This window comes from Hippocampus comes, unplaced genomic scaffold, assembly GCF_001891065.2.
Source record: "Hippocampus comes isolate QL1 unplaced genomic scaffold, H_comes_QL1_v1.1 scaffold299, whole genome shotgun sequence".
Classification (NCBI taxonomy): Eukaryota; Metazoa; Chordata; class Actinopteri; order Syngnathiformes; family Syngnathidae; genus Hippocampus; species Hippocampus comes.
Genome location: NW_017805694.1, coordinates 253,023 through 263,227, shown reverse-complemented (window position 1 = coordinate 263,227; position 10,205 = coordinate 253,023). Strand labels below are relative to the sequence as shown.

The window sequence follows — 10,205 nt, the reverse complement described above, 5'->3', positions numbered from 1 at the left end:
GGGGGGGGGGGGGGGGGGGGGTAACCAAGTCTCCAAAAAGGAACACAACACGCCTCCTGTGCGCTTGGAGGAGTCAGCAGTTTGTTTTGGGCCACTGGCCACTTTTCATCTGTGCACTGCGTTCGTAAATGACGTTTTGCAAGGCCACGCCGCTGAATAAATGCTTTGTAACATTAGGAGAGCAAATCTGGCAAAACCCATGGATGGCCGTTTCTTCCACCGGGACCCCAAAAAAGTTGAAGCAAAACAAATCCCGTGACGGTTTCTTGTTGTCCGACAGGCGTCAAATGAGCCGGTCGCCCCCCGCGACACAGTGGATCCTCTCTTCAGACCCGTCAACTTCCTGGTGCCTTTCACGCCGCAGCAAGGGGAAATCTCAGGTGCCGGCGCCGAGGCAACCAAAGCGCCCGCCTCCGCCCCCCCCGCGCGAGCTGACCAAAAGCTATCGCTCTCCTTGTCAGGTGAGGTCCGAATGCCCTCCGGCAAGACGGCCAGGCCCCACATCACGGATAACAAAGACGGCACCATCACCATCAAGTACCAACCCACCGAGAGAGGCCTGCATGAGATGGACATCAAATACGACGGCAACCACATTCCAGGTTGGGGAAAAAATCACCGCCGATCGTCTCGGTAATGCGCTTTTACAAACGTCGCAACCTATCAAAACTGGTTCGCGTCCACCGCCGAGGACGACTCAAGATGATGTTGGCGCTTTAGAAAGCACTTTCTCAACTTTGCTCAACTCAAGCGTGTTTCGAGAGCATTTCAATCAAAGTCCAATTCCAAATTCCAAACAGCCACCGCTGCGTAACCAAGTGCTGCACATGGAGCAAAAAGAATTCATACAACACACTCTCAAGCGATAAATGAATAACAAAGACGGTCAAAAGCACAAAATCGGTCCAACTGAAAATGACGTCAAAAGCCAAAGACTAAAAATGAGTTTGAAGACGAGTTCGAAGGATGGGCCGCCAGGGGGAGCGGGAGCGGCGGCCATGTTTCATATCTTCTGCCGCTATGTGTCAATGAGATGCGAGTTTGTCACCTTAGGTGAGACATCATCGGCATTCCAAACCGGCTTTTCACTCGACAAATGTGAACACCATCTCTTCGCTCGCGACAGGAAGCCCTCTGCAGTTCTTCGTGGACGCCGTGAACAGCGGAGTGGTGTCGGCCTACGGTCCCGGCCTGAGTTACGGCATGGTCAACAAAGCCGCCACCTTCACCGTGGTCACCAAGAATGCGGGACAAGGTACGAGACAAGAAAAAAAAAGTCATGGCCGCTCTTGTGGCTCACCGTTTGGTAGCTGCTCCTTCACTGGGGGGCGGGGGGGGCCTTCATATCCACTTCTTGATTGCACCGCCATTACGTCGCAGTTCCAAAAACTAGTCATATTCATTCATTGTGACCGATACCAGTCCCAGTGGTCAGTCACTCTTTTAAGTGCTCTCCAGGTTCTCCGGGTACTCCGGTTTCCTCCCAAATTCCAAAAACAGGCGTGGAACACATCGGGTGTGATTGGAGAATTGCGAATCGGGCCCCCGTGAATGAAATTGATTTGGTAACTGCGAATCGATACCCTGTCCTGGCTGACAGTATTGCCCTTTTTGTGATTGACGCTCCTTGGCTCGTCCAACTCAGCTGTAACCAGTTCTGCTCCGACCGACCGGAGGACACAAATAGCCGATGTCGCGGACCGGCCGACCCTTTTGCTTGCCTCGAGCGAATTCTGAAATCTGATTGGTTAAATAAGCAGTCCCAACACTCATCCAGTTGCATTTACTCCCAATTTTGGGCTGATTACATTGACGTAGCGCCTCATGGAGGTGGCTGACAACCAACGGGACCAATCGCATCCGCGCTACACACGTATTGGAAGCGTTGCGGCCAAGAGGTACCATTGCTAGAAAACCGTTAGGAATGAATCCCCCCCCCCCCCAATTTCCTGGAACAAATACTGGCGTGTGCAGGTCATGGCTTTTGGTGGCGTTGAAGCCAGCATCTCGTCGGCGCCGCAGTAAATTGGGAGTTTTCTTTCCGTGTCAGGTGGCCTCTCCTTGGCCGTGGAGGGTCCATCCAAGGCGGAGATCACCTGCAAGGACAACAAAGACGGCACCTGCACCGTGTCCTACCTTCCCACGGCGCCCGGAGACTACAGCATTATTGTCAAGTTTGACAACAAGCACATTCCCGGCAGCCCCTTTGTTGCCAAGATCACCGGTGAGGAAGCGCAACTCATTGATGGGGCGTCCGCCTCGAGGCGAGCGGCGCGCGCACGCAAACACGCCGCCTTTGTCTGGCGCAGGCGACGACACCATCACCAGGACGTCCCAGCTCAACGTGGGCACGGCCGCCGACGTGTCGCTCAAGATCGCCGAAACGGACCTGAGCTCTCTCAGCGCCAGCATCCGAGCGCCTTCGGGCAACGAGGAGCCCTGCCTGCTCAAGAGGCTGCCCAACAGGCATCTCGGTGAGAAAGCCTTCCCATCCGGGCGGGCGGGCCCCCCCTTCATCGGCGATCGTTCCGTTTCGAGTCGCCGAGTCTGTCCGTGGCTTTGCCCGACTCGGTCTTGTTGACAGTGTAAAAACAAGCCCCAAGCATTCCGGGTTCCACCCCTGTGCTGATCGTACTCCCGCCGTCTCGCAGGTATCTCGTTTACCCCCAAAGAGGTGGGCGAGCACGAAGTAAGCGTGAGGAAGAACGGCGTGCACGTGGCCAACAGCCCTTTCAAGATCATGGTCGGCCAGTCGGAGATCGGCGAGGCCAGCCGGGTCAAGGCTTTCGGCAAAGGCCTCGTGGAGGCGCGCACCTTTGAGATGGCCGAATTCTTTGTGGACACCAGGAACGCCGGTACGCGCCGCCCAAAATGCCGACCGCCGCCTGCCGCCCGCTTCCGAAGGCGACGAGAACCGTCAAAAACAACCGATCGCTCCTTTGGTCCCGTCAGGTTACGGCGGGCTTGCGCTGTCCATCGAGGGTCCGAGCAAAGTGGACATCAACTGTGAAGACATGGAGGACGGGACGTGCAGGGTGACCTACTGTCCTACGGAGCCCGGAAATTACACCGTGAACATCAAGTTTGCCGAAAAGCACGTCCCAGGTTCGGAATTGACGGCTAAAGGCCTCACACTCAAAACTTGAAGCAGAAAAAAGAGATCTAGACGATGCCACTGTTTTCATAACTTGGCACTATGTGAACCAAGATGTGTTCGAGCGCGTTGTTTTGCGCTTTTTTCGTTTGCTCCAGGAAGTCCGTTCACAGTGAAGGTGACCGGCGAGGGCAGGATGAAGGAGAGCATCACCAGAAAGAGGCAGGCGTCCTCCATCGCTTCGGTGGGAAGCACCTGCGGACTCAACCTGAAGATTCCAGGTCAGCACGCGCGCACGCCCATCACACCAAAACGGGCCACGTCCTTTCACCAGAGGACGCTTTGGACGCTTTTCGGGGTGACGGTCGGATTCTGGACTCGATAGCCAACCTCCGTGTCTTCGGACACCAAATGACTTTCACATCCTCGGACTACAAAGTCAAAGTCCGAAGGACATTTTACCGTGTTGCCGTCATCGCGATCGTTTAGCGCAAGATGGTCACTCTTCTTGGCGCCAAGACACGATCAATCGTCTTTCGGTCTTGGCGGTGACGTGGTGACACCACCGGCAACCCATAGATGAGCCGTGATCACGGTTGTGAGAGATGAAAGCATCCGGTTGTCGTCCCGTAAATGGCGGCCCTGCAAAATGCGCAGTCTTCGTCAAATCTCAGTCAAAGACAAAGCAGGGACTACAAACTCGAGAAGTGGTCTTGGAGAGTCTCCCGAGGGTCTTTTCCAAGTCTTCTCAAAGTCTTCCGATGTACATCGGAATAAGGACACAGAGTGGAGGGTCCGCCTCAGGGGCAAGCTTTTCTGACGACCGTCCCCTCTGCTCATAGGAAACTGGTTCCAGATGGTGTCGGCCCAGGAGAGGCTCACCCGGACGTTCACCCGCAGCAGCCACACTTACACGCGCACCGAGCGCACCGAGATCAGCAAAACCCGCGGCGGCGAGACCAAGCGCGAAGTGCGGGTGGAGGAAAGCACCCAGGTGGGGGGGGGAGCCAGCCCCTTCAGAGACGTCTTTGGAGACTTCCTGGGCCGGGAGAGCCTCAGCAGCTTCGCCGGCATCGCGGCCAGACCCGAAGGTGTGTGCGAGCGTCCTCCCCCGAACGGAGAATTGGCGTCTGCGACTGCATACGTGTCCACCGTAGCACGGATGACAAAGCGGCCCCGGGCTAGCGCACCCGAGCTGAGATTCCGGCAAAGCCGGTCGGGTCGACTCGTTGACGAGGACCCGACCGAGAAAGACGGCACACCTGGCATCTAACCCCTTTGCGATGTTGCACCTCAGCGGCCGAGCTGGGCTCCCAGGCCATGACGGCCCAGGTGACCAGCCCCGGGGGGAAGACGGCGGACGCCGACATCGTGGACGGAGGGAACAGCACCTACAGCGTGCGCTTCATCCCCCAGGAGATGGGACCGCACACCGTCAACGTCAAGTACCGAGGCCAGCACGTCCCCGGGAGCCCCTTCCAGTTTACCGTGGGGCCCATGGGCGAGGGCGGGCCGCACAAGGTCCGCGCGGGAGGTCCTGGCCTGGAGAGAGGCGTGGCCGCGGCACCTTGTAAGTCACGGCGCTTGTCTGCGGGGAAAGCGCCTTCGTCGTCGGTGCTGCGTTGCGGACCCGCTTGCGGGAGGTTTTTTTCGCTTTTCTTATGTAATCATCATCATGAGCGCTCGTGCTCACAGTCTCGTTGTCAAGACATGAAGAATCCCACTTGCGTGTTTATTTTTTCAGTTCTTTTTTTTTTTTTAAATGCCAAAACGTTTCACCAAACCAGAACATTTTGGTCTCACGAACGTTGGCTAGCTAACATGCTAACATGTGAAACGCAACCAGAGTTAGCCAGCGGAAAGTTGCAGAGACGTTACGGCCAATGCAAATCTGAATTTCAGTCTTTTTATTTTTTACTTAACATGCGCAGGAGTAAATCTGTACTTGTGCTTTTTAAACCTTTCGTAATTCAACACCCAAACGATGAGCCAAACGGCGTCATTCCGCCTACCGAAAATGTGCTCGCTCAACGCTTTGTAAGGGAAGGCGACGGGAGTGGCTTCAGTCATTCCGAAGCTTCAAACAAACAGCGGCGCAGCAGCACACATAAACATTGTTGTTTTTTTTGTTTTTTTTTTTTTTTAAATTCTCTCTCTCTCTTTACAGCTGAATTTAGCATCTGGACCAGAGAGGCCGGCGCCGGGGGGCTGTCGATTGCGGTGGAGGGGCCCAGCAAGGCGGAAATCTCCTTTGAGGACAGAAAGGACGGCTCCTGCGGCGTCTCCTACATCGTGAAAGAACCCGGTCCGTCGGTGGCGGGGCGCCTAGTTGTCCTTGTTTTCATTTCCACCCGAGCATGTCCTTCCGCCCCCGTTTCGGCTGCCCCCGTTTCGGCTGTCATGTCCCCCCCCCCCGCCGCCCCCCGCTCCACTTTGCGTGGCGCTGAAAACTAATCAGCCATCTGTTCCCCCAGGTGACTACGAGGTGTCCATTAAGTTCAACAACGAGCACATCCCCGACAGCCCCTTCATCGTTCCCATCGCAACGCTGTCAGACGAAGCCCGCAGGCTCACGTTCACAAGCCTGCAGGTGAGAGCGCCCGCCCGCCAAAAGGCGCCGAGCCGCAGACCGGCGCCGCGAGCCGCTTCTTGTGCCCTTGACGTGTTCGCGAAGCGCAGACGAGGCCGCGCAACACGAGGAAGCTGGCCTCCGCTAAAGGTCGGGATTAACTGTCCCTCGCTCGGCCCCGCGCTATGCACGGACCGTCAGCTCGTCAAGGGCGACGGGGGGCAACAACGCAAACCGGGGTCAGCCGAGCGCGTTTCATTTGCGATCGCAACCCCGGGCCAAGGACCCCTGCCGCACAGCACGCCGTCCCAGAGAAGAAAAAGAAGGCCAAGCCATACTTTCTGGTTCTTTTGCGGAGAACTGGCGGGCAGAACATTTTGATCAGAGACGCTGCCGCGATACAGATTTTAACCACGCGTTGACAGTTCAGAGAAGAGATCAAATCCGTCTTCCGCGTAGCCATCATTCCTGAAGAAATAGATGACATCGCGCTCCACGTTTTGTGATGTGACTTTTGCAATGATTCTGATGATCCTAAAAAGAAAAAAAAAACAAAAACGTTTGAGAACATGCCACTTCCACGTCCGAGCGTTTTCTGCCACCGGAGGCCCGCCGGCTGCACGATCGGAGCAAGACTCGAAACGTCGGGCGACCCGTCGGGTCCGCGGGGCCGCTCGTCCGCCCGCAGGCCGCAAACGCGCTGGACGCCTCGCGATCAACTCTGACCTTTCCTGCCTGGCGCGCCCGACCGCTCCATCTATTCTATTCTCGTCCGGCCGGGACGAATGGCATATTCGCCGTCCCCGGAGGCGCGCTCGCGGGCACACGCTTGTGATCCCCTTTTCTTTTTTTAGGAGAAGGATTTGAAGGTAAACCAAGAAGCCTCGTTCCTGGTGCAGCGCAACGGCACCCGCGGCGTGGTGGACGCCAAAGTGCACACCCCCTCCGGCTGCTCCGAGGAGTGTTATGTCACCGAGCTGGATGGCGGTGAGCCCCTCCCGACAAAGCCCCCTTTTCCCTCTCAAGGTCTTCAAAGCGTTTCTTTTCATATCCTCCGACTTCCTGACGTTTACAGACAAGCCGCAACGAAAGCAAGCTTGAGGTTGACTGTCAGAGTGACGGAACTCGAATTCCACGGAATAGTTCGAAACGGCACATTGTTGAGCTAAAGCACGCATAGCATCTGTTAGCCTCGTGCTAAGAGCAAAGTTGAACCGCCACCGAAATGAGCACCGCTCCGACTGTAATTCGAAACAACCGCCGCTTCGCCGCCCGCGGAGCAGTGACGCATACCGGTCAGAGCGTGAAATAAATCTCACGGCGGCACCGCCTGCGCGAATATGCACAACATTTAAAGCCGGCTGCCTCGCCTTTGTCGCCATCTTGTGGCGTCGACGGGCAATCACCTGCGGATTTCAAAGGGGCGGTGCCCTCCAGCTCTGTGCCACGCAGGAGGCGCCAAACCCCCCATTTGGACTTGCTTTTGGACACCATGTCCAAAAAAAGGCCCTCAAAAGCCTCAGCAGCGATCTGGCGCGGTGACATTGGTCGTGCCTCCGTTCTTTGGCGAGAACCGCGAACGCAGAAGCAGGTTTCGGGCAATCGGCAGAATCCATCCAGATCCTGTTGAGGGAGCCGGCGGCCTCCGGGCCAAAAGCGGGCGAGGCACGGACGAGCATCCTCCCGCCCGCGCGGTCACAGTCGCCGAGTGGGAAGCGCACCCCCCCGCAAATGAACCACGACGCCAGCGCGAGCGGGAAACAACCCCATTTTCACATTTCTGACGCCGGCGCTTCTTTCAGACAAGACGGCCGTGCGCTTCATTCCCCGCGAGAACGGCGTTCACTCCATCGACGTCAAGTTCAACGGCTGCCACATTCCCGGCAGCCCCTTCAACGTGCGGGTGGGAGACCCCGGACTGATCGGAGATCCGGGCATGGTCGCGGCGCACGGCCCCGGCCTGCTGGGCGGCAACACAGGTGGGCGCAAACGCCGCCGAGCGCCGTGCGGCCGGATCCTTCCGGCCCTGACCCACTCGGCGTCTCTCTTGCCGTAGGCGCGCCCGCCGACTTTGTGGTCAACACGTGCAACGCCGGCCCGGGGACGCTGTCGGTGAACATCGACGGGCCGTCCAAGGTCAAGATGGACTGCTGCGAGTGTCCCGAAGGCTACAAAGTCACCTACATCCCCATGGCGCCCGGCAACTACCTCATCGCCATCAAGTACGGCGGCCCGCAGCACATCGTGGGGAGCCCCTTCAAAGCCAAAGTCACGGGTGAGCGCTCGCCGCCGTTCCGCCATCACCTTCCGGCGTCCTTCCGCCGCTCGTCTTTCCGTATTTTGAGAGTTGGATTAAATAAAAAAAAAAAAAAATCACCCGCAAGTCGCCGCGCTGACCTTTTGATGACCCCGCCGTCTGTCTCGCAGGCGCCCGCCTGTCAGGCGGCCACAGCCTCCACGAGACCTCGTCGGTGCTGGTGGAAACGGTGACCAAATCGTCCCAGTTCGGCGCGTCGGCTTCGGCCGCCTCGTCCAAGCTGACCTCGGACGCCAGCAAGGTGGTCTGCCGCGGGATGGGCCTGAGCAAGGCCGCGGTGGGCCAGAAAAACAATTTCACGGTTGACTGCGGCAAAGCAGGTGAGGCGCTCGCCCACGCCGGCTCCTCGCAAGTCAGCGCTTGGGCTTGCCTCGTTTGCTCCGAGTGCGCGCGTGTTGTTCATTTGGCCAAAGCAGCCGTCTGCTCCGGATGGGAGTTTATTGCGCGCGTTCTTAAGCGAAGCGCGCACGCGGAGGCCGCCGCCCAGCGAGGCGGCAGATGCTCAAACTCGTCGTTCGCCGACGCCTTGAGCAAATTTGCTCTTGTCGGCACCTGGCCTTCAGCATCCTTTTCCTCCACCTCGTTTGCACGCACGGCGGCTTCTCGTTCCCCGGGGGCGGCGCTGCGCTCCCTTTTGTTCACGGACGTTCGAGTTCAAAGAGGAGAGCCGATGCGCCGATCCTGTGAGGGGTCACAAGCGAGCTGGCTGCTCGCCCGGCCGAGATCGCTCTTGATAACGACCCCAAGATCACCCCAAGATGCATGTTCGCATCCCGTCTGTGGACTTGAAACCTAACGTGGGGTTGTCTTGGCCCTTGGCGCTTTTTTTTGTGCGCAGGCAGCAACATGCTGATGGTGGGCGTGCACGGACCTCACGCGCCGTGCGAGGAGGTGTACGTGAAGCACGTGGGCAACAAACTCTACAACGTCACCTACACCGTCAAGGACAAGGGCAGCTACACCGTCATCGTCAAATGGGGGGACGACAACGTTCCCGGCAGCCCCTACAAAGTGGCCGTGCTCTAAAAATCGAAGCGGCCCAACAAATCTCTTGATCGGCGGCAACCACCCCGACCGGCCCCTCGCCACTTCCGCTTCGGACTGATCACCACCGACCGCACTATAGCTCACGGCGGTTTCGTGTGTGCGTGTGTGTGTGTGTGTGCGTGTGCCAAAATGCGTGTGAAATCCCGGGCGCTGCATTTCCCGATAAGCGTAGCAACGGCAAGGCAACAAAGTGTGCTTTAGGGTTGGGAGTGACGTTGTGTCGTGCGAGCGTCACATGTGAACGTTTTTTTGTTATCTTAACCTATTTTTGCAGACCTAATAAAGATTTCAATGACAAATTGACCCCGATTCCAAACGTATTTGATTGCAAAGCGGTGTGTTCACTCACCTTGGGTGGGAGGTTTTGGTTCCTACGAAGTAAGCCAATTCGGCCCCCCCCCCCACCCCCCAAAAAAATGACAACAGTTGGGAGCAGGGGTGTCAAGTTGCGAGGTGGTGGCGGACCCCAAAAAGCAGGCAAGAGAGAGGAGCGGCTTGTACTTGACCAGTTGGATTGAGAAAATACAGCGAAAACGAGCAAACCAAAACCATGACTGTGGCAAAAAAAGAACAGGAACAGAACCACGACAAAAACAAACATGACAGGACAAAGAAAGAAACAAACAATGAGCCGACACTGAGCGGTCGTGCCGAAGTCCTTGCAAAGCAATCGTGACCTAACGGCCACCAGGTGTGCAGCTGCAGGGGGAGCCCTACAGTGCCACCTGGTGGTCGCAAACCAAAACATGACATCCAGAATTCCAGGAAATTGCGGTGAGGTTGTATTTCCGGGCCGTCGGCCCCGTCCAAGCTGCGAGCGCGGTCACAGTAAAGGCAGCGAGCGGCAGGAGAGCGACAACTCCCGTTCCTCAAAGTGAGCGACCTTGCCCATCTCGCGGCATTTCCTGCGTTACAAGACGGTTATCGTACATCTCAATGGAGCAAAGTAACCGCTGATCCAACTGAGTGACTTGAAAAACAAATGGATCGATTCCGAGAGTCCCTTTTCAAGGCGTCATCGCCTGACTGACGGTGACGGCAGCAACGCCGATGGCTCCTTGAAAGCGCGCAGCGGGGATTGCCGACATTTGCCGCGTCGTCGTTCTCCGGCGCGCCGCTGCCCGGCTCAATTCGAGGCCCGACAGAACTCGGGTGAGGGCTTGGGATTCCACGCGTGA

General features: G+C 57.3%; 1 protein-coding gene across 2 annotated transcripts in view; it reads left to right on the top strand.

The window, feature by feature from the left end:
* LOC109522986 (filamin-C-like) overlaps nucleotides 1-9,330 on the top strand; it is a 27,813-nt gene extending 18,483 nt beyond the window's left edge. For both annotated transcript variants that reach the window (XM_019881812.1, XM_019881811.1), the window contains 17 exons: nucleotides 281-380; nucleotides 462-602; nucleotides 1,127-1,255; nucleotides 2,051-2,224; nucleotides 2,310-2,474; nucleotides 2,652-2,855; nucleotides 2,953-3,105; nucleotides 3,253-3,375; nucleotides 3,937-4,185; nucleotides 4,392-4,664; nucleotides 5,262-5,399; nucleotides 5,569-5,684; nucleotides 6,518-6,650; nucleotides 7,466-7,642; nucleotides 7,720-7,938; nucleotides 8,091-8,300; nucleotides 8,819-9,330. In XM_019881812.1, coding sequence (XP_019737371.1) covers nucleotides 281-380; nucleotides 462-602; nucleotides 1,127-1,255; nucleotides 2,051-2,224; nucleotides 2,310-2,474; nucleotides 2,652-2,855; nucleotides 2,953-3,105; nucleotides 3,253-3,375; nucleotides 3,937-4,185; nucleotides 4,392-4,664; nucleotides 5,262-5,399; nucleotides 5,569-5,684; nucleotides 6,518-6,650; nucleotides 7,466-7,642; nucleotides 7,720-7,938; nucleotides 8,091-8,300; nucleotides 8,819-9,006 — 2,892 coding nt within the window. In that variant the 3' untranslated portion in view covers nucleotides 9,007-9,330. The remainder of the gene's footprint in view (nucleotides 1-280; nucleotides 381-461; nucleotides 603-1,126; nucleotides 1,256-2,050; nucleotides 2,225-2,309; nucleotides 2,475-2,651; nucleotides 2,856-2,952; nucleotides 3,106-3,252; nucleotides 3,376-3,936; nucleotides 4,186-4,391; nucleotides 4,665-5,261; nucleotides 5,400-5,568; nucleotides 5,685-6,517; nucleotides 6,651-7,465; nucleotides 7,643-7,719; nucleotides 7,939-8,090; nucleotides 8,301-8,818) is intronic.
* Nucleotides 9,331-10,205: the final 875 nt, after the last annotated feature.